General features: G+C 39.9%; 2 protein-coding genes across 3 annotated transcripts in view; one reads left to right on the top strand and one right to left on the bottom strand.

Annotated features, from left to right (window-relative positions):
* Nucleotides 1–24,128, top strand: part of PI4KA (phosphatidylinositol 4-kinase alpha) — a 93,928-nt gene that overhangs the window by 30,205 nt on the left and 39,595 nt on the right. For both annotated transcript variants that reach the window (XM_039505481.1, XM_039505480.1), the window contains exons 17-19: nucleotides 368–471; nucleotides 3,172–3,340; nucleotides 9,249–9,299. In XM_039505481.1, the coding sequence (XP_039361415.1) occupies nucleotides 368–471; nucleotides 3,172–3,340; nucleotides 9,249–9,299 (324 nt within the window). The remainder of the gene's footprint in view (nucleotides 1–367; nucleotides 472–3,171; nucleotides 3,341–9,248; nucleotides 9,300–24,128) is intronic.
* Nucleotides 13,643–23,790, bottom strand: SERPIND1 (serpin family D member 1). The gene is made up of 5 exons (XM_039505482.1): nucleotides 23,703–23,790; nucleotides 20,633–21,516; nucleotides 17,015–17,288; nucleotides 14,694–14,838; nucleotides 13,643–13,837 (listed from the first exon to the last, which is right to left on the bottom strand). Exons 2-5 carry the CDS (start codon nucleotides 21,498–21,500, stop codon nucleotides 13,646–13,648), a joined length of 1,479 nt encoding a protein of 492 aa, XP_039361416.1. The 5' UTR covers nucleotides 21,501–21,516; nucleotides 23,703–23,790; the 3' UTR covers nucleotides 13,643–13,645.

Raw genomic sequence — 24,128 nt, 5'->3', positions numbered from 1 at the left:
GTTTGCATGTACCTTTTTGTACAGTGTCATTAGTAACTAGCAAAGCCAAGCCTCTCCAGCAAACCTTAGTTCCCACAGGTATATACTAAAACAATTAATATAGAGGAAAAAATATGAAGTTAACACTTTCAAAAGCTCCTAAGTGACTTAAGACACCCAGGTCCTATTTAGGCCTGAGGAACCTAAATCCTTTAAAAAAAAAAAAAAAAAGATTTTAGGTTCCTAACTCACTTAGGCCCAGATTTTTAAAGATACTTAAGCATTCTACATAAGCCGTTTATTTGATTGGATAGAATTTATTTTTACAGGTTTATTCCTTTAACAGATATTGTATTCAACATACTCCACTTTGTTTGTTTTCTTACAGCAATATATTTACCAGGAGGTATGGAATCTATTCCAGCAAATCAGTGTAAAAGCAAGCTCAGTTGTTTACTCTGCCACTAAAGATCACAAGGATCATGGATACAGGTAACATAGATATAACTGCCTCCTTAGAATTCATGACTATTTAAATCAAACATCTTCCTTTATGCATTGTTATGCACTTTCACTTTTTTTCAACAGACATTACAACTTTATTTCTTTCAATCTTTGTTGTTTTCCAGGGGTTTGTTAATGTTAATTGTCCATTTCTGAGAGGGTGGGTGTGTTGAATATATGCAGATCTCAGATAATCTCCTATTCCTGTATTGTTTAAAGTAACATTTTTAATATTTAAAAACAACTGGTGTGTATGTCTCACTTCCATTAGTTGGATTTAAGAATGAACAATGTACTTGTGATTTTATTTTTCTCTTGACAAGCAGCTGGCAATTATTTCTTTGCCTTAGCCCAAAGGTGCTAGATGTTGGCACTGAATGATAATGGAAACGCTTAGATTTCTTTCAGAAACTGTTAGCATCAGGCAGTACCAACTTCTGTCACAAAAGATTTGTAGCCTTATCAGTCCCAGGATACTAGAGAGACATGGTGAGTAAGGTAATATCTTTTATTGGACCAGCTTCTGTTGGTGACAGAGACAAGCTTTTATGCTTAAACAGAGCTGTTCTTCATATGTGAGAAATTTAATGTGTCACAGCTAAATCCAAGATGGAACAAATTGTTTAGCATGAGTAGCTAATGCATATATCAAGGGACCATTCCAAGGAAAAAGTCAGGATATACACCTTAACACACTCAAAATCGCCTTCACCAAACAAGGACATTCCACCAGAAAAGTGGATCACATCATGGAACAGCCACCAAGATACCCTGAGAAAACCTGCTTCAATACAGAAATAACCCCCCCACACACACACCGCACATCCCTAGTTGTCATCTGCCATTCCATACTTGATGGGAACCCCATCCTGAAAGAAATCCCCTCTTCGGGCCTTCAAATAATGCTCCAACCTCTGCACACTCATCATCAGAAGCAAGCCTCCCACAGACCAGTACACCAACTCAAAACGGCCCCAGACCTTGCCAGAAAAACAGATGCAAAACCTGCAGCTATATCTCCACTGCTACAATGATCAACACACTTTTCAAGAGCCATGGGTCCTACACATGCATACCACAACATGTGGTATACCTCCTCCTGTGCGCTAAATGCCCCAATCGCAACTATGTGAGTGAAACCAGACAATCACTCTGCTCCTGAATCAACTAACACAGGAAATTGGTAAGACAAAACATCACATCATGTGTGGGGGAACACTTTTCACAAAGAGGTCAAATACAGAGTGATCAATCAAAAGATGAGCCTGTGAGCGTAACATCATAACACTTTTAGACACTAAAAATCATGGACTGAACAGAGACACTGAATTTATCGTTTATTACAAGAATCTGTAATCCACTAACAAACCTCCCACCGCAGATTCCTCCCCATTTCCCCTTCCTTTCTTCCCTATAACTGAATAGGTGTGAAGGGGCCATTTCACCTCGAATAGTTCCTTTAAATATATGTTAACTGCTTGTGCTGAACAATCTGTACCATCTGATATTTAGCTGTGACACTCTGAGTAAGCATCCCAGACTGAAGACGAGTTCTCTGTAAGCTTGAAAGCTTGTAAAAGACATTACCCCTCCCCCTTGTCTCTCTGAAAGATTAATTGATTGGTAAATTCTAGTTGGTGTCAAAAACCTATAATGCTTTAGCTGTAATTGCAAGCTATCCTGTTAATAGACCTGATCCACAGCCCAATGAAGTAAAAAATTTTCATTGGCTTCATTAGGTTTTGGATTGGGCCCAGTACTCTTAAGGACTACTGAATTCCTTAAGAATAATTTATCAAAGAATGCTTAATAACTAAGCACTCCGTCCAATTCCTGTTACAACTAATAGAAAATTTTCCAATGACTTCACTGGGAGTTGGATCAGGCCCTATTTGAACAAGATATTGAAGTATAAAACTGCATAGCACAGAATTCTTGCTGTATTCATCATGTCATATGAGGAGTTAATTTTTTTTGAAGTATTCAGGAATGTGAAATGGTCATTTGTATCAGAGTTATATTGCATTATAAAACCTTTAAAAAATACTTGAATTCAATTCTAATGAGGGTGAGGGATTGACAATAACTACAAACGAGCTTACTGTCACATGCTCATTATACAGGCTTTCACACGCTGTCCTGCCCAGTGCATGCCAGTAATTAATTGCAGCTCTTAATTTGAATCTCTCAGCCTCCGTAGAATTTTTCCAGTCCAGAAATACAATATCTTGTTTTAGGTTTAGGTTTTCCATACCAAAAATGGTCAGTCCTTGTGAATTGGTGATGGTGGCAGCACAGACAAAACATTCCTAGAGATGAATTGAGACCACCAATTACATTACATTTCATTCTTTACACACCAGTGTTGGCGCACAGGGTGGCAACTAGCTTACTCCATTCCTCTGTCTTTGGTGCTGCTTCCATCTGCTCTCTGTTGTTGAGACCACTAAATGCATTTTAATTATGATTAAGCAATATTTAATTGGCTTTTTAATTGGAACGCTAATGCATTAACCCAGTGTGCCATCCATTCTCACTAAATCCTTGATGTACAAAATGTGCCTGTCACTGTCAATATTACGCAGATTTGCTGTTGAACAGTGTTCGTGAGAAACAGTTATAAAATAAATACAAACCTTTTCACCAAAGAGTTGGTTATTTCTAATTTCTCTCTTTCTTTCTTGTCAGACACTGTTCCTTAGCTGTCATTAATGCCTTGGCTAACATAGCTGCTAACATTCAGGGAGAACACCTTGTGGATGAATTACTAATGAATTTGCTGGAACTGTTTGTACAGCTTGGACTGGAAGGAAAGAGAGCCAGTGAGAGAGCAAGTGAAAAGGGGCCAGCACTAAAGGTAAGGAATGGTATAAAATGTGTGGTGTTTAATTCAGTACCTCTTTGCATTGATATGGCTAATGGAAACTTATTATTCTGATCTCCTTTGAACCAAGTGTATATACTTAAAAATTGCACATTTAACTACTGAAACAAATGAGAAATGGATGTGTGTGTTTTGGTGCCTATTAATATAGAGTCTACATAACTTTTCACATATCAATTAAACCTCACATAATATCTTAAGCTTAGGTAATTAGTAGCGGTATAGATCGATTCCCACCTACCCACCTAGTGTAGACCAGAGCTCAATTAACCTAAGTTATGCAACTTCAGCTATGCGAATAGCGTACATAGCTCGACTTACCGTGGTGTCTTCACCACGATGAGTTGATTGCTGCCGCTCCCCTGTCGACTCTGCCTGCACCTCTCGCCAAGCTGGAGTACAGGAGTCGACAGGAGAGCGCTTGGGGGTCGCTAGACTAGAGGTGATAAATCAATCCCCGCTGGATCTATCACTGCCCACCGATCCGGCAGGTAGTGAAGACATACCCATAGACATGGTAGATATTAAGTGAATTGTCTAAGGCACACAGCAGACTGATGACAGAGCTGGAAACAGAAACAGGAAGTTCTGACTTCTAGGCTCCTGCTATTACTACTTCCTAAGAAATAGTGAAGTGTTATAAACTTGCAGTTCTAATCTCAGCTACCTCATATATTGACTTATCCTGAATAACTACTGTTGTGATTACACACATGTGGATTTTCCAATATTAGAGTTGATAGAGGCCTACATAACTAAATTTACAATAGACTACATAGAATGGAATAGCATGGTGTGAATTATAGATGTAGTGAGATCAGTTCAGGTTACTCTGACTGAATAAGCACTAATTGGAATTGGTTGTTAAAGAGAAACTTACAGGGATGTTCTCACATGAATGACAGGGAAACCATAATACTTTGCTGATTAGAAGTGCAATCGCATATGCATTGCAAGTGTAAGAACTGCAAAGCAAAATTGAGTAGTTCTGACATGTGTAGTACAAATTCTTACCTTGTTAAATGTAATCTCCAGCTGTATGTGTTCATATCTACAAATCCTTGTGATCACTGTATTCTCTCTGTTATGGGAATTACACTACTATGTTACCCTACTCTGTGTGGGGCTTGGGGTGTTTGTGTGTGGGAGGGGGGAATAGGGGGAGAGGTAGCAAATCAGCACACCTGATTTACATTCTGAGGTGACACAGGAAAAGAAGTGTTGGACGTTGTTGGGAAATCAGAAATGTTAATTGACTGGCGGTGTGAGTGATCTCTAACAGAAAAGCAGAGTGAGAGTGCTGGTTTTCTTTGGTGTTGAGAATGAATGTGAAAAAGTTCAGTGAGCTGTTTTCCAGGGGGCATTACTTGTATTGCTAATAAAATTAAAATGAGAGGTTAATGCTTATGTTAGAATCCGGATCTCCAGCTTTCAAGTAAGTGCTTTGTTGTATTTTAAGATCTTGTCTATGCACAAACTACCTGTTATCCTCAAACCAGTTAAGTTAAATTGGTGCAAACCACTGTGTGGACACACTTTTATTTTGGTTTAAGAGCAGCTTGTTTAGGGATAGGAACAAGTTTAAGCTAAGTGATTTAAGCTAAATTACTCCTGGGGGAATTCTGCACCACTGTGCATGCACAGAATTTGTCTCCCGCTGATTTCTTTGCTTCCTTGCAGAAAAACGATTTTCTGATGGGGAAGCAAAGGGAAGCCACAAGAGCGGTCATGCAACTTTCGTGCACCCATTGCTCCTCAGCTGCAGAGCGGGGGATCCCCATACAGGGATCTGCTCCCCCATCCGCCCAACCACCATGCATCCAGATCCCCTGATACCCAGACCCTCCTGCTGAGCCTCACCCCCCACACTTAGAACTGCCCCAGTGAGCCCCACTCCTCCTGCACCTAACCACCCTGACAAGCCACCTGCACCCGGATCCCCACCCCACTGAGCTCCAACCAGCTGCACCTGGATCCCCACCCCACTGAGCCCCACTCCCTCAGCATTTGACCCCCGCACTGCACCATCTAGACCCCCTTGCTGAGCTCTATTCCCCTGAAACCAGACACACACACCCCTGCTGAGCCCCAACCACCTTCACCTGGACCCCCCTGCAGTCCCATTACTGTTGCACCCAGACCCCCACCCCCAAGCCCTTGTGCATCCAGATCTCCCTCACACCCAGATCCCCCACTGAGCCGCCCGCACCCAGATTGCCCCACACAGAACCCTCTCAACCCACACCTGCTTCCCCCCACACTAAGCCCCTCCACACTTGGTGCACCTGGCAAGGAGGGGCAGGGCCTTGGGGTGTTTCTTGGACAGGCCTGGTCCTTGTGCTGTGTCAGGGTTGGGTGCAGCCTCACTGCTGAGTCCGTGTCGGGGGGGGGGGGGGGGCGGCGGGGGAAAGCTGCACAGTGATCTCCCATCTCTGTGCAGCCAGTGGCCTGTGCTCCCCAGTACCATGCCGGAGCCTCCACATTTATTTGACAAATAAAATTTGCAGAATTTTAAAATATTGTGCACAGAATTTTTATTTTTCTGGCGCAGACTGCCTTCAGGAGTAGCTAAATCAAAATCAGCCTGGATTAAATTGAAATTAAAGTGTGTACACAGACTTTTGCACTGATCTAACTGAATTGGTTTAAAATCACACCTTAAGTAAACTACTGCAAGCCTGCATGTAGACTGCTTCCAGATTTTTATGATCAGTTGCCTGTAAAATGTAAATTAATCCTTAAAGAAATACGTGCAAAGGTCTAGAAATGGAGTGCCTTTAAATAGGTGCTAACTAAATGTTCCTGAATGGTTATTATAGAGCCCCTTGCACAGTAGAGTTGGGCTATTTTTCCCCTCTATAAGCTGTTGTGCTTTTGTAGTTCTCCAGTTTATTCTTGTAATTGTGCCTTTCTTTTGCTTTATTTTCATATTAGCATTTTTCCTGTGGCTTTATAAATGTCTTCAGTATTTGCTGTACTAAAACTCCTTTTAAAAACAACAAACCTTTTCTCCTAATCCCTCCCTTCCTCTAAAACATTCAGAGACAAGTTGTTAGCCTTGGCCTGTGTGCAGTCTAAATCCGTTTTATCCCTTGGAATCATATTTTGCTTTCATTCCTAAAGCACTAGAAATTTGAGCCTTCTTTTCGTTCTGTTCTTCTCAATATTAATATTCCCTAATTTCTTAATTTTCAATTTCTAGTGGATTCGCTTCCTTTTAGTCCAGCTGGACGGTTTTCCACCCTGAAAAATGTACATTTTCCTAAAAAGAAGAGGAACTCAATAAGCCATTTGAATTACTTTTCCCTGCTGTATGCTGTTTTCTTTGACATTTTTCTGCTGTAGCAGTCCACAGTCCATGTTTTATTGCTCCAGACCTCCCATTTACTTCAGTGAGTTCTGGTAGTGCAAGGAATACAAGATTGGGCTTATCATGTATTAAATCTGTGTTGTGTTATGAAAGGATTGTAGACTGTAAGTCAGTTCAGCAGCTGACTCTTATTAAATAGCTGCAATATTTTAATTTAGGAGTAGTTCCTAAAAACCTTAAAATAGATGTTTTTAAACATATGTAAATTTCAATTTTGTTTGAATACTCTACCAGAAGAAGACTTCTTTCCTGATTGTGTTACAATCTCATCTAGTATTTACAGGATAGATTTCCAAAGGTGAGGTGAATACAGTTTACGTCACTTATGTCCTGTTCCTAAAGTGCTGTGCTCCAGTAAGTCCCACTGAAATCAGACTCAGGATCAGGCACTTTTTGACATATTAAGAGTTTATTGACATGACAGCGAAGTGCTATTTACCATGTTAACTTATACCTCTAAGTGTGAAAACAAGAAACAATAAATGAGAACAGTGTTTCTCTTCAAATGAATGGAAGGATATACAAATATATTACAAGTTGTAAATTTGGTTTGGCTGCAACACCTTCATTTTTGGGGTGCGGGGGGGAAGAAGGGAGAAATCCTGCTTTTGATTATAGGCAATCACATTCACGGCTCAAGAATGAAGAGTGAAGTTAATTAAATATTTTGCTTACCGGGGATGAACTAACACTTCACCATTTGTGATTTTATATGGCTATTCCAGACACTCAAACCTCCCAGATGTTTTGTAATAAAAAAAAAAGGAAAAATTACTGTGAAAAGTTGAATTTCTTTCAGTACTGGGTGTGTGTATGTCTATATTCCATTTAAATTAGTGCAATGTTTGTGACTAAAATTATACCTAAAGCTGTGCTAGCACTACAGTAAGAGTTGTTTTTCTCTTTTTAACATCCCCAACACAACACCCACCCACCTCCCACACACACGCTTCAAATTTTAATAGTGCAAAGTTCCTTTCTTATCCATTTATGGGATTGGTGAACTCTCTTGGCAAATCTCTCTGAAATGAATAGAAGCTCTGTTTGCTTTGAAGATAAACTGCATCTGTAACCAGTAAATGCCTTTTATGTCACTGACCAACTCAGTAAAGCTACTGGGTTACTTGTTTCATAAGGATAAGAGTCTCTAATCTGGGGTGCCAACTCAGCTCTTATGAGGGAAACAAGATGAATTCACAGTTTGTTTATTGTTTCAGCAAACCCAGTGAATGCCATCATGGAAAATCCTGCCTGTGTCCAGGATTTTTAGATTCTGGTCTCACAGATAAGTGACTGTGATGCTTATAAATATAACTGTGTTCTAAAACAACACCTTCATACTGGATTTCATCATCCCCATCTCAGTGATAACCCAGCAATTTCTGTCTCTCCCCCATGTTCCACCTCCCAGGAACTAATATCTGAGCTGAATTCACACCCCTGGCAAATCCACTTTAAGCTTCTTCTGTGCTAGAAAACAATGTTCCTTTATTTTAAAAATATTAAATGGTTTGGGTTCTAGTACAATCTTGACCCCAATGTTCAGGGAATAATCTGCTCAAAATGATTCTGAAAATCATTCTTAAGACTGTAACTTCTTACCCTTGAATGTTTTAAAAAGTAATGTATACTAAATTAGGCCCTGTCCATTCTATATTTAGCAGTGGTTTTAAAAGCAGAATTCTCACTTTTTTTATAGCATTGACAGGGCTTTAATGTTTTGTTGTTTGTCAAGTCTACTGTGCTTCTTAACAGGCCTGTTATTATCCAGATCTGTTTACCTGTCTGTTAAACCACTTTGAATTGATTCTTTTTGCTTAATTTCAAAATTAACGAGTTGTCAGCAGATTTTGCAGCCAGGCAAAATTTGTTTTTTTGTTAGAAAAGGAAATTAACTTGTTATGATTAAGTTGGATGGGCAGTGTTTTCTGTTGGAGTGAGTCCCCTAAATTCCTTATCCAGCTAGCTTCGGGCGTGTAGAGTAATAGGAGACTTTTCAGTTTCTGGATGTCTTGGAATAGAGATGATGATTAATGTATGTATGTTTTCCCAAACTGAAAGCTTGATGTTTGATTGGCAATTATAACAGTGCTGTGTTTATGGAAGAAAGCCCCTCAGCTCATCCATTTGATTAAAAATAGTGTGTTTCTTAACAACGCTAACAGCCGGAGGGGAAAAAGTGGTGCATATCATTAAGTTCTAGAGCCTGATCCTGCTGCTGGATCCAAGTGGGCAGACTTTGTCCCTGTTTGGAACCCCATAAGGGATTCATGTAAGACACGAGCCCTGTGCCTATGCACAGCTCACTGGTTTCAGTGGTGCTTGAGCTGGGTGACACAGTGGTTTTGTAGGCTCAGGGCTGTGGTCTGCGATGTACATATGCATCAATACGGATACAAGTAGCTAAACAACGTAAGCCAGTGGAAGTGAGCTTTGTAGTAAATATTACTTCAGATTGCTTTGTGTTTCTTTGACATTTTCACATCTTTTAAAACCTCTCTTCTTTTTCAGGCCTCCAGTAGTGCAGGGAACCTGGGAGTACTTATTCCTGTTATTGCTGTGGTGAGTGTTCATAGACGGGGCATTTGCAAGCTGAATGATGATCATTTCCTCAAAAGCTCAAGTATCTGTGCGGGGGCGGGGAGGGGAGGGGCTGCAGATGGGACTGATAAGTTGCCATGAAAGACAAATACATGTTATAACTTCTTACTTGCTAGAAGTTAAAAACAAATGGGCATTTGTTTGATAATGACACCTCTCTTAAAGCAGCTAATCTTTTCTTATTCAGAGAGAGGCTCTATTGTTAGTCATGAGTGCAAGAGATTTGTGATCCAAATAATACCACAGGGGATATTATACTGACTAATACTTGGCAACCAATGTAGTAAGAGGTATGTAACTGGAAAAAAAACATTGCCTGGGGAGAGGACTGAAAAACAAAGGTTATTAGAAAAATGAGTTAAAAATAAATTCCAGAAGGCAGCGTAACAGAGAGTCTGTAAAGCAGATTAATTATAATAAAAGAGAGAGGAAAGACTCCATATCTTCTGTGAATATTAATTAGCTTTTGTGAAATATGCATTTTATGAAATGTTCAAGTGTGCTGAGGTTTGAAGACAATTCTAAACAAAAGACTAAACTAGTGCAAAATAGGGGTGCGTATATACAGTTTGCCTCCTTAGACTGAGAGGATTTTCCGAGCCAGAACAGCTTCTAAACAAGTAGTTCAGCCAAAGACAGAATTGATTCATGGCATTTCTAGGTGAACAACAGCAAATTTGATTTAGTTGGGGATTGGTCCTGCTTTGAGCAGGGGGTTGGACTAGATGACCTCCTGAGGTCCCTTCCAACACTGATATTTTATGAGTCTATGAAATTTAATAGTCTAGGCTGGGATTGAACAACAATGGGAGGAGTTGGGTGCCTAACTCAAAATCAGCCTTAATACACTAATGGACAGATTCATGGGAGTACCAGAAATGGCTGTGATTGCCTTCCCCTCTCCTGTTGTTGAATTCTCTGTGGAAAGTTTATATCGTTAGTGAGAAAAAAGGGGAACTGTGTCAAATATTTGGAGAATGGTGCTGCTACAACTAATTGTTGCAGCTCTAACATATTAGGACACATGTGCTATTGTCCTGGCATTAGGGTTACCAACTTTCTAATCGCACAAAACCGAACACCCATGCGCTGCCCCTGAGGTCCTGCCCCCCCACTCACTCTCTCCCACCCTCACTCATTTTCACTGGGCTGGGGCAGGGGGTTGGGGTGCAGGGAGGTGAAGTCTCTGGGCTGGGAGTACAGGCTCTGGGTGGAGCCAGAAATGAGGGGTTCAGGGTGCGGGAGAGGGCTCCTGGCTGCGGCAGGGGGTGTGGGCTCTGGGGTAGGGCCAGGGATGAGGGGTTTGGGGTGCAGGAGGGGACTCCGGGCTGGGACTGGGGGTTCGGGTGAGGGAGGGGGTTCAGGGTGTGGGATCTCAGGATTTACCACGGCTCATAGGAAGCAGCCATGAGGTCCTTTCGGCCCTAGGCATGTGGGCGGTCAGAGAGGCTCCACGCACTGTCCTTGCGCCCGCAGGCGCTGCCCCCACAGCTCCTATTGGTTGTGGTTCCTGGCCAATGGGAGCTATGGAGCAGACACTCGAGGTGGGGACAGCAAGTGGAGCCTCCCTGGCCGCCAATGTGCCAAGGGGCTGCAGGGACCTGGCAGATGCTTCCGGGAGCAGCGCAGAGCCAGAGAAGGTAGGGAGCCTGCCTTAGTCCCAGGCCCCCATGCACTGCCAACCGGAGCCTCCACGGTCCCTTTTTGATCAGGCGTTCTGGTTGAAGACTGGATGCCTGACATCCCTACCTGGCTTTACAAACTTCTTAGCTCAGATTTCCAAAAATAAGAGCCTAAAATTAGGCTCCTAAATCTCTCTTTCAGCACCTGCCTGACTTTCAAAAGTGCTGAGCACCCAACATCAGCTCCCACTGAATTCATTCATAATTATAAAGGCTAGATCCAGAGGTTACTGGAACATTTATATAAATATTTTGGGCCCCTACTAATTTGGAAGCTATTGCTACAAAAGGTAGCTTGCTCAAAAATGGAGCAACTTTTAAATGGACTCATTGTAGTCCTATTTGAGGCCTGTAATCCAGTGGTGACTGCTGTGTTGCTTTGCCCTTTCAGGTCCTGCTTCATCTCCTATTGAAATCAATGGGAATATTGACATTGACTTCAAAGGGAGTAAGATCAGGCCTTTAAAAATGTACAAAAATGGTCTCTTTCATTTGTGACATACTGCAATTTTCTGTTTCACATGTTGGTTGATAAAATGCATTTGATTTGAATGCTTGATATATACTGCTTTTTCTTAACCAATGTGACCTTTACATGGAGTAAAATAAATAGTGTCAGAAGCTGTAGCAAGAGTTAATGGTTACATTTTGGGTGCAGAAGCAAATATTTGATTTTCTTGCACAATGCATGAAGATCATGAGTTCTGAGCTGCAGCTACATTTGCTTTTCTGTTTGTCCTCTTTCCCTGGTTACAGGAATTGGTCTTGGCCTCAAAAATAACTTTTAGAACTTTTCCAACTAACATAGTCTCTGATAAACTCATTCTTGATTGCCAAAGGTTTCTTTTAGCTTCTTGATTTGATTTTCTTTAATATGTGTTCCACATTTGTGAAGAATAAGATGTTTTCTGTGGCAAAGCTTTTTAACACTCAAAAAGTATGAGTGCACAAAAAAACTCTTAAACAAGGGCTGTATATGAAGTAGGAATATTGAAAAAGGAAAAACTATTTATTGAGTTGAATAATTATTTGATATGAGCTCTTCACCATGCTATTTCCTATACAATAAGTATTTTTCATTTACTTGAATGTTTAAACAGCTTCATTTATGGTTGGGCACAAAATTGAAAATGACACATACTGTATAAAAGCAAAACAGGATCAACTACAAATTGCATTTTAAAGACTTCATTAAAGACTTGTAAATCCATAAAAGTACTATTGTTTGTTTTCTCTTATGCTACCAAAGAAAATATGCAAAGGAAAGTTTAATATTGAAAACATTTAGATTTTGTATAATATTAGATATTCCGAATAATGGAGTAAACTTGTGAGACTACAATATGAATTCTTTAGAAGGCACAGAAGGTTTGAATTGTGAATACATGTGTTGTCAGTGTACTTATCTTGACAGTTCGTAGAAAAAGTGTAAATTTGTTCCTCCTGTCAAATGGTAGCATTTTAGAATGGAAGTACGTTGCGTCTACGTGGATGATGAGAATAATTAGACAGTGTTTATGTTCCTACTGTAAAGTCTGAAAAAGTTACCAGTAGTTCATTATTTTTTATCAAGTTTTTCGCACTAAATTGCATTAGATTGAGCCTGAGGTGAGCTTTAGGGCCCCTATTTTCTGCCTAAATGCTTTGTTTATATAAATGTTTTCTGTAAAGAAATGGAGAAAATAAAATGTGATAGAAAATGTAGGACTTCGGGTATTGAGGATATGGGGGGGGGAGGGAGTTTTTCCCTGTCTACTTCATTTATATAAAATGCCTTTTTGTATATAAGCTGTGTTATGGACCTTATCCCCCTCACAGATGTGTGTCTATACACAATTGGCTAAATTGGTGACAGTTTACAGTGGTATAAATTACCCATTTGGCCTGACTCTGATTTCACACTGGAAATCAGGAGTAACTATTGAAATCATTGGCGCTATTGCCAATGTAGAACTGGTATGAAATCAAAACCAGACCTAATGGTACCTTACTTTTCCTACAATCCCTCTTTTCTGCCTCATTGGTTTGTAAGTTTCATGTTTTATAAACCTGTTGAATGTGAAATCAGTACAAGCTTCTCTACTTCACTATTTATACCTCCATTTAGATTGCTGCTGGGTTTGGCTGGGACTTCCCTGGGAATTGTGCCAGTTTCCTCTAGGCTGAATTTGGTCTATGAGATATCAGAGGGCAGAATCAGGCTCTGAGGGCAAGATTTTCAAAATAGGTACCTAGTTAGATCCCTAATTCTATATTTAGGTACCAGAACTGCAAGGTGTTCAGCACTTTCTTAGGCCTGCCTGTTTGTAAGTGTCTAAATACAGATTTAAGAAATTAACTGTAGACATCCACTTTTAAAAATCCTGGTCTAATGTTTTATTTGCTGGTTAAGTTCAATACATTGAATATAACACTGTGTAAGTTATTTAATGAGCTTTTTAATACAGATATATCAGTGCCTGGCATTAATCTTTATAAATTGCAGTCAGATCATCTACTCCTGTGAGTCCATTCATATATATATATTGATATATATACATGAATGGTCTTGTAAAAACTTCCTTTCAAAAATAGCTATACTAAAATGTAATGATACAACCTGAATATGAGAGCACTCCTCTGTTTTTAAAACTTGCTGGGGTTGGCGACTCTGCCCATGAACAGCAGGCAGTTGGTGCGATGCTCGTAGATGAGAAACAGAAAGGGACGGTCAACGATGAAGCGAATCTGAGTGGAAAGGGGCATGAACCCTACCGTGGTCACAGCTGCAGCCTCTGTGCCTTCCTCGTTCACAGTAATCGTGCCTTGGTGATTGAACTGTAAAAAAGGGGACAAAAAATGCAGAATCCCTTTGGTTAGACTTTGAAGTCTTAGTATTTTGTCTTAGGTGAATTGCACTAGAATTAATTTACTGAAAGAATGGTGAACTTTAATTACAACATCACATCTTTTCTATCCTGCACATGGCTTTCTTGTGTTTTCACCGGTAGTTCCTATATGGCATCAGTCCTCTGGCTTTGGCAAATACCCTTTCCTGACTGGTCATGATTTAACCCCTCCCAGAGATTTAAAGGCATAACTTTCATAATGTATATAGTCTGCCACCACTGGTTCTCAACCAAGGGCATGTTTACCCCTGGGGGTACACACAAGTCTTCCAGGTGCTACCTCAACTCATCTAGATATTTTATCTAGTTTTACTATAGGTTACATAAAAAGCACTATCAAAGTCAGTACAAACTAAAATTTCACAGACTGACTTGTTTATACTGCTCTATATACTATACGCTGAAATGTAAGTACAATATTTATATTCCAAGTGATTTATTTTATAATTATATGGTAAAAATGAGAAAGTAAGCATTTTTTCAGTAAGAGTGTGCTGTGATACGTGTATTTTTATGTCTGATTTGTAAGCAAGTGGTTTTTAAGTGAGCTGAAGCTTGGGGGTACACAAGACAAATCAGACTCCTGAAAGGGGTACAATAGTCTGGAAAGATTGAGAGCCACTGGTCTTCCACTATGTATGGAAAAACAGACCCCCTATGTTCCAGGAGAGGCAGGAATATTGTGATACTTGTGTAACTAAGCTGTGAATTATTGTGCTTTGTTGACACACTTCAGATGAGGAGTTAATAAGTAGGAAGAATGAGTGTAGAAGGGGAAAAATTACCATATCAATGATGACTTTCTCATCTGATATTCCAGAATAGTCGCCATTGTTGTCAAACAGTGTTTCTATTCCCATGGATTTCAGATAATCAGTCAGGTCATAGTTCTTCTCCAGCTTAAATTTAGGCAGAACTACCTCTCTTGTTCTAGTAAGAAGTAGAAACATTAAAGGTCTTAGAGAAATATACATCACATCCCTTAACTATGCATGTCAATTCCCTTCTTATCAAGCAGGCATGACACTGACATATACAGGAGTCCTGCTCTCTGTTCTCCCAGGCTTAACTTTCTCAAAGGTAGGGCATGGTCTGTCTAAGCAGTTTTTTCTAAATCTAAGGTAAAAAAACTATTAATGTATTACATGCTTATAATACTTAAAAGGCTTAACATCAGTTGTATTTCTACAGTACATAGTCCTGTTCAAATGACATTGGTATTATAAGCATATGCAACTATCTGTTATGGAACTGCCTGGCACAATAGGTTAGAGGTTTACCAAATACATACAACAGAGGTATTTGTTTTTAAAAAAAGAGAGAGTTCATTGTTCATAGATTATAAGGCCAGAAGGAACCATTATGATCATCTAGTCTGACCTCCCACATAACACAGAACATAGTTTTGCCAAGTTATTCCTGCATCAAGCCCATTACTTCTGGATGAGCTAGACTAGCGGTTCTCAAACTGTGGGTTGGGACCCCAAAGTCGGGGGACTGGCTTAGACTTGCTGGGGCCCAGGGCCAAAGCCCAAGCCCCTGCCCCTGAGGATGAAGCCAAAGCCAGAGGGCAGTGGGCCTTGGGCTTTCCCTCCCTCCCTGGAGTGGCGAGGCTCTGGCAGGCTCAGGCTTTAGTCGCTCCTCTTGGGGTCCTGTAGTCATTTTTGTTGTCAGAAGAGGATCATGGTGAAGTTTGAGAACCCTTGAATCAGACAATATCTTTTAGAAAGACATCCAGTCTTGCTTTAAAGACTTCAAGTGATGTAGAATCCACCACATCTCTAGGTAGGTTGTTCCAATGATTAATTACCCTCACTGTGGAAAAAATGTGCCTCTTTTTTCTACTCTGAACTTGTCCAGTTTCAGCTTTCTACCATTGGATCTCATATATGCCTTTATCCACTAGATTGAAGAGCCCTCTGCGATCAGAAATCTCTCCATCTAGGTAGCTATAGACTGCAATCAGATCACTTCTTAACCTTCTCTTTAAGCTAAATAGATTGAGTTTCTTGTAGGGCAGGTCATTCTTGTGTCCCTTCCGAACGCTTTCCATTTTGTCAACATCTTTATGAAGTGTCAACACCAAAAATGGACACAATGTTCCGGTAATGGTCTCACTAATGCTTTATATGGTGGTAACATACTGTACAAGCTCTACTCTACTCTACATTCCCCTGCTTACACATCCAAGTATCACACTTGCTTTCTTACCCACCACAAAGCACTACGAGTTTATGTTCAGTGGGTTATCTGTTATGACTCCCAAGTCCTTTTCTAGGTCACTGCTTTCTTAAATAGTCCCCTCTTCCTGTAACTATGACCTACATTGTTGGTTGCTAGATGTATAACCTTGTATTTAACTATATTAAAATGTATATTGTTCAAGTGAACCCAGCTTAGCATGTGATCCAGATAATTCTGTAGAATACACTTGTCGGTATTATTTATCACCCACCAATTCTTATGCAATTTGTAAACTCTACCACCTACTATTTTGTTTTCTTCCGTATCATTGATAAAGAGATTGAACAGCATTGGGTCAAGAACAGATCCTTGTGGGATCCCACTGGGAATTCTCCCACTGGATGATTTTCCCCCTTAAAATTACTCTTTGGGCTGGTCCACACTAAGAAGCGGGGTCGAACTAGGGTATGCAAATTCAGCTACGTGAATAGCGTAGCTGAATTCGAAGTACCCTAGTTCGAACTACTCACCCGTCCAGACGCCGCGGAATTGAAGTCCGCGGCTCCAAGGTCGACTCCGCCACCGCCGTTTGCAGTGGTGGAGTACCGGAGTCGACCGCGGCGCTTCCGGAGTTCGAACTATCGCGTCCAGATTAGACGCGATAGTTCGAACTCCGAAAAGTCGAACTCACCGCGTCGACCCGGCTGGTAAGTGTAGACTAGCCCTTTGAGATCTAACATTTAATCAAGTTTTAATCTATTTAATATAGACTGCATTGATTTTGTATAGTGCTAAGTTTTTTTTAAATCCGAATGTAGTGCAGTACTAAGTTAAATATCTTCTAGAAGTCTATTATGTCAACACTGTTACTTTTGTTAATTTAAGAAACTATATCAAGCTTGTTTGACAAGATTTATTTTACCTGTTTGTCATGCTCTTTTGCCATTTCTCCACCACCTGAGGGGTCAGTTGCTTCTCCAGTGCTTTCATGCCAGATAGTTTGTTTGGAAGCACAATCAGCATGCTGATGTTCCCCACATATGGCAGGTGGAGCACACCACAGTCTAGCTCATGGTCTGCAGCAGCCAGGAAGTTTCCTTTGGTCTGCATCATAGGAACCTTTATTGTTTCTTTCTCATTCAGTCGGAAGGTCCGTTTGTTTGTCATTTCCACTGGAAACTTGTTTTCCCAAGTTCCTGTTAATATAGCAGAAAACCTCATCCTTATTTCTATAGATAATTATAGTTTGTAACTGAAAGATGTTAAAATATAATTTTAGTGATGAAGACTTATTTGCAAATATCATTGCAAAATGTAGCCTGGCTGATCGTTTTAAATTGTGGCTGGAATAAGAGGGAATTCATTGTGGCAACTTAGACGTAAAGGGCTAGTTTTCAAAACATGAACACGTAAAGATGTAAGCACATGATTTGCAAGTGTGTGTAGATGATCTATTAGATGTTTGTCTGACTTTGCCTTACACATTTAAAGGAGTTCTAATGCACATGCTGGTCTCAAAAATCACTCTAAAATATAAAGTGGAAATCATTTCAAAGATACCTGTGAGAAAACATAATTCTCTGAGGAGTTGTGCAGATTACAAGATTTAAAAGATCTGATGTTGATGTTTGAAGATCAGTGTAATTCTGCTCAAAATTAGAATTCATCTTATATTATGCTGTCTCATCAACATAACTAAATACAGCTAAATTTTAATTTCCGTGTGAAACAAAACATTTACGTTTTGTATATCAAAGCTTTGACTTCATTCAACTGAAAATGTTTAAACAAATCTGCCACTGCCCGGACCATCACTGGGGGTAGACTACCCAGTTTTGTGAGGTGCTGCTCACTCTTGACTCCAGTGAAGCTGAGGAAGTTCAGCACTGGCAGGATCAGACCCAAAGGACCTGATCCAACTCCCATTAAATCAGAGGAAGTCTTCCTATTGAGGTTCATGGGATTTGGATCAGGGCTGCGTGAAGACACTCTGAGGGTGCCAAGTATGCATTAATAGTCCAGTGAAGATGCTACATTAAAATAATGTAGTTGATCTGCTTTTTTAATGTAATGTGTTTATAATGGTGACTCTGGAAGGAGTTAGCCTTGTTTCTTTGTAGATGGATGGGCACAGTTAGAATTTTATATATTACATTTATTTTATTTGGGCTGTTGGCATCTCCTTTTAAAATCAGGGGTATTAGATTTAAGTGAGCAAATAAGCGTAGAGCACAACAGTAAGTGCATGGAGGAGCTAATACTGTATAACCTTTTTAATAACCCTGTAATTGTGGGCAGTGTTAGGCATTTGGTATCTTAATTTCACTCCTGCAATTTCATTCACTAAACACATTTTCTATAACAGGCATCCCATTTGATTAAGAAAGTCTGACTGTCACCTTTGATCTTCACCTAAAAAGGCTTGGATAAGTCTGCCTTTGTGATTGTTTTTGATTGGCTAGTAATGTGTAGAGGATCAGATGCCTCACCTTTCATCCCAAAGTGTGTAATGTGCCAGAGAGAACCTGGGACTGCATGCTTAATTTTTATCTGCAGAGTAATAATGCGTTTTGCAACAGGCATCATTAGTTAAGTTTTGTGTTCTAATATTTATACTAAAACCTTTTTCTGTAGCTCCTCCCCATCTCTGGGTTTGTACCATAGTTATAGAATGTCTAACATTGTGGAATATTTTAAGACAACAAAAATTGTATGAAAGGAGCTGCATTACAGTTTAATTAAAAAAAATGCCCTTGAGATGGATGGGTCTCAGAGGGGAAGAAACAGGAAGTATTGAGCCAGTAGTTGTTAGGTTTAAAATAAAAAATCACCTTTTGAGAGGATGAAGATTTTTTTTCAGATTATTTTTAAAGGACGGGGGGATGTCAAAGGGAAGTAGTGTGCTAACCCTAAGACTCATTCTAGCAAAGGCATGATAACTTGCTGACCTAATACAGGATGGTGGGTTTACTAAATGGCTGGAGTGTGAATGCACAAACTTCAGGATAGGGCTTAAGAAAGAAGTCTCAAAAATAGCCCCAGACTTCTGCTACACCTTTTAAAGGGGTTTAAAAACCAGCTATGTAGCAACGTAGTCAGTTTCCCCTTATATAGGCACCCATGTAAAGAGGGTAGGGTGGGTGTGATGAGTCCTGTCTGTCTCCACTGACTCCTTGCCCCATTCCTGTCTCTTTCCCCACTGGCCATTTGTCCCAGTCTCTTCCTCCCTTCCCTCCACCCCATCTAATCTTAGTCTTACCCATCCATTCCCAGACCCTCTCCCCAGGTTCTTCATACCATTCTCTTCCCTCTCTGCCTGTCCCAGTATTTTTAACATGGCCAAAACAGCATATTTGCCAAACTTTAACTGTTTGGGCTGAAAGTTATCAGAAACCGAAAACAATGTCTTATAATGTGATGTTTCGGGCACTTTGACTCCAGGCAGCACTACCAGCTCTACCCATAATTAAAAATCTTACAAGAGACAATCTTACAAAACCACCCCCCACTTGTTCACCCAAAGTATCCCAATCAAACAAGTGCTGTTATGAATGCTGTTCTGCTCTACCTTTTATTATAAGACCGCTTCTGTTAAGCTAATAACTTTTGTCAGGCCCTTGAGTAGACTCTGGGTACAGATCACACTGTGTGTACATTAAGCTCAGAGTCTTTGACCCTGGCTGATTCTCTGGATTGTGAATACTGTAAACCTCCTTTATAAATGCATTGGACTGAATTCAACCCAGCTGTATCTCCCCTGAAGTCAGTGGAGTTGCACCTGCTTACAGTAGGACTGAATTTGACCATTTACTTATAACACACACTGCAGTGATCCTTCCTGCAAGAATAATTTTGCAGAGAGTCCCTCAGCTGTGACTGTTTTTCCTGAGGTTATGGTTTGTATCCATCGATTGCCTCTTTGTATTGTATTTGGATTGTAAGCTCCTTGGGGCAGGGACCGTCTTTTTGTTCTGTGTTTGCAGAGTGCCTAACGCAGTGGGGTCATGATCCATTGTAGTAGTAATAATAATAATAATAATATATACAAATTCTTAGTACCCAGGGGGACTATGAAATAAAAACAATTATTGTGGCCTAAGTTGTAGTCTAGGGCAGTGCTTCTCAAAGCCCGTCCGCTGCTTGTTCAGGGAAAACCCCTGGCGGTCTGGGCCGGTTTGTTTACCTGCCGCATCCACAGGTTCAGCTGATCGCAGGTCCCACTGGCTGCAGTTCACCGCTCCAGGCCAATGGGGGCTGCGGGAAGGAGCGGCCAGCACGTCCCTTGGCTTGTGCCGCTTCCCATAGCCCCCATTGGCCTGGGATGGTGAACCGCGGCCAGTGGGAGCCGTTATCAGCTGAACCTGCAGACGCGGCAGATAAACTGGCCCGGACCGCCAGGGGCTTTCCCTGAACAAGCGGCGGATCAACTTTGAGAAGCACTGGTCTAGGGTTTTGGTTCATTCTTGGTTCCTCAGATTGATACGTGCTGTAAAACATAAATTAACCCATTGCTGAAAATTAAAATTATGATTTTTTTTACCTTTAAAGTAAATACAGTTGAGAATCATCATCAGTGTTGTGGGGTTGATGTTCACCAGAGCTTCTTTTATTAATCCTTTGGTCAGTTTCAGGATGCGCTCATTGGTTTTAGTGATGAAGGCAGGGTCTGAGAAGTCAGATGATTGAGCCTCAGCAAAGTAATAATTTTTCATGTTGTTTTTGAAATCATCCATAATAGAAAATTGCTTCCGAATATAAAGGTCATTCACCGATTGCAGTGTGTAACCGAAATTGCGTCTGAAGAGCCGGTGAGTTAGTTTACGGAAGAGGTTGTGAACTGTCATCATCTCATACTTGGAGCTGGCGTTAATGAAATCTCTAAAGCCTAGAACAGAGAATACTTCCTGGTGTGTTTGTCCCTTCAGCCCTAATGAAATCATAGCCATTGCAGTGGAAATACCAACAGGAGCCATCAGAATGTTATCTGAAGAATTGGCTCTGTCCTTCAGACTCCGATAAAGGTTGAAGCCAAAGTTTGCATTGAGGATGTTGAGACGCTGGATTCTGGTTTTACCATGGAATAGCTCAAGAATATTTCCTTGCGGAATTTCAGCAACCATATAAGGATATGGAGAAGCATCAATTATGTCACCATAATAATCCTCATCAAGTATCTTTTCCCAATCTAGATAGTCTTCCTCTTCCTCATCAATCAAGTCATTGGTTATAGTATTTTCCTTATGGAACTCTGGTGGAAAATTAGGCATATCGTGGGTTTCATTTTCATGGGGTGCACGGGGATTTATAGCTTGATTAACACTTTCAAAGTGTTTATCGAAGTCTTTGATCCCACAAAATGCAGATGTTATGACGAAAGAGAGAACAAACAAATGAAATAGGAGCTTCATTGTGACAGGTCAGAAGCTGGAAGACACAATATATCATAGTGAGAAACCATATAGTACCTGAGTTTTAAGAGGTTGCCTTTTTCTTCAGTAGGTTGTTCAATATAGGACTCAACATTAAATTAGATAGTTGGCTCGCTCCTAGAATGATTTTTTTGGTGTGTGATAGCCTTTCCATTTTAGTGGTGCCTAGTATAATTAATTCATGCTCATATAATATCTCAAGCCTGGACCTGTCCTGGTCTGAGACCTTCAAGTTAATTAAACAGCAGTTGATTTCTGTTATTGGAGAAAGTGTCATTGCTTTCCAGCTTGTTTTACACACAATTAGCCATCTATTAAAATGCCCAGGTCTCTTGTATATTATAAAGCTTTAAGCTGTAAGAGTATGTGTATTTAAAAAAACAATTAAAAAGGCTGAAGTCTGATGGACAAAAATTTCCAAATGCTTGAATTTAGTAGGAAATCATTAGTTTAGAGCACATCAGAGAGATGCAAAGAAAAGATGACAGACAAATGCTTTATATTTGTGAAACATACTTTAAACATAGACCAAATGCAATTGTTATGGGCAGTTTCTTTGAAAGGATGAAATTGAATGAGGCTGGAATAAAGGAGATCTATGGATATAGCACAGTCCCACAAGACATATGCACTTTATTTACTGAGATTCGTATAATTGGGACATGCGTGTGACTTTGCCAAGTCAGGGCCATATTGAGGTGCTTGGTTCCTTAATTGTGTAGGCTTTTCGGTTCCAGTCCACTTCATCATTTACCCTTTTTTTTTGCCTAGATTTTTGAGGGAATTGTTTGGTTTTAATTTTTGGTTTTCTGGGCATTGTATCTATTATTTATTTGATTTTTGTGTAGGATTATACAATATATGATACTCCTTTTCCAAAGATGGGATCTCTGTATAATTAAAACTAGAGCAGCAATAGCTTTTGTAATTACTAAAATTGCCAATGTTTTTCTTAGAAAGAAGGGTTTAGGATCAAATTCAAATGAAAGTAGCCTCAGTTACTTCCTCAGGGAAGGTGCTTTGGTAGAACCTGTTTTTCTTATGGAAGATTGTTCCTCGGTTATATGCATGCAACTCCTGTTGATCCCACTGAGTAGCATGAATGTCTCAGAGGGTAGAATTTGGCCTTATGGCTTTAAAATCAAGAGCTGGGCTTACATATTGTGTGAAGAGACTAGAGACCTGGCTTGCGAAGATGCTGGGTACCCACAGCTCCCAGAAACAGTCCCTAGATATTTAAGCACATGATCATATTGATTGTCTTGGTTAGTGACCTAATACATGCAAAAGCTGTAATTCGCTGCTGTGATATCAACTAAGGATGGAATGCAAGGATTTGATATGCTATTCTATGACAGTAAGGGGTGAAAGCAGTTTGAAATAGTGGCATTCAATGGTACTGTCCTACATTGCAGGTTCTAAACATTTACATTCAAGTAAAATAAATCCTAACTGGAACAAGAGAGAGAATTAATTTTAACAAAATCTGAGGTAATTTGTGTAACCACGGGAAACTGGTTTAGAAATCCTGAGTTTAACTTTCAAAAACCCTTATCTAAAACAGACAAAATGTTTAAAAAACAAAACAAGCAGTGGTGGGGGGGGGGGGGAAACCTTGGAAGAAGTTTTCTAAAAGAATGTAAAGCTGTTCTTAAACAATGAAATAGAGATCTAAGAGGGAGGTGGAAAGAGAAATATTTAAACATTTTTGTAGCATCCAGGTAATATATCAGTCTTTCCTTTTCCCATCTGTTGATGTACATAAAGAATGAAAATTAATTATCTTCGCATTGGGAACCTTAAAACCATTTGAGATGAATATTCTAGATTGAAACCGAACATTATTTAATCCTTAAGGACTTGTAACAGAACGGTACCAAAACCTGTGCTAAATAGTGAGTGAAATATTGTAGTCTTAACCGCTCATCTTTTTTATTATCATTATTTTTAAAGTGACTGGCTGCTACATTTTTGTTCCATACTGTTAGAGGTTAAAGTACTTCTCTGGCAAACCGCTTCTGTGCAATAATCACTAATGAAAGACAATGCTGTCTGTGGTTCCTAGTTTTATATTCTCACCTTTTCCATAGACTAATGTATTGTTTACCCTCATTCTCCCCCGCTACTGAAATATATTTTTAAGATTTCAAATCCAGCTCAAACGATAGTAATGTTCCTTACCTCCAAGCCACTGTGTAGAGAGGAATACGTTGAATAGCTAGAATAAAGCGAATTGCTGGGTTTAAATCTGAACTTTGATGCTAGTAAATTGTATATCTCCCAAAGTAAACAGGCTCTAAATCAAACACTGCTCAATTTGCCTTGTCAGCCAAAACCCCTCTACTTGCTTAGTAGTCTCTGCCAAGTGATTTGTTGAGGTTTTTATGGTTTTGTGGAGTGCTTCCTTGCTTTTGCTCTGTGTCCGTGGGCTTGCAGGATGTGAAAGATTTTCCTCAAAAATTGTGTGCAAGAATGTGTATACTTTTGGATGATGTAACTAGCTAGCTCTTTCTGTAGCTGTGCACTGTATATATACATATTACACACACAAAACAAAGTGAAACTTTAATCATGTTATTTTAAAAGTCAGTCACTCAAAAGTGACTG

The sequence above is a fragment of the Mauremys reevesii genome, linkage group 18 (genome assembly GCF_016161935.1).
Source record: "Mauremys reevesii isolate NIE-2019 linkage group 18, ASM1616193v1, whole genome shotgun sequence".
Taxonomy (NCBI): domain Eukaryota; kingdom Metazoa; phylum Chordata; order Testudines; family Geoemydidae; genus Mauremys; species Mauremys reevesii.
This window is presented reverse-complemented; position numbering and strand designations above follow the sequence as displayed.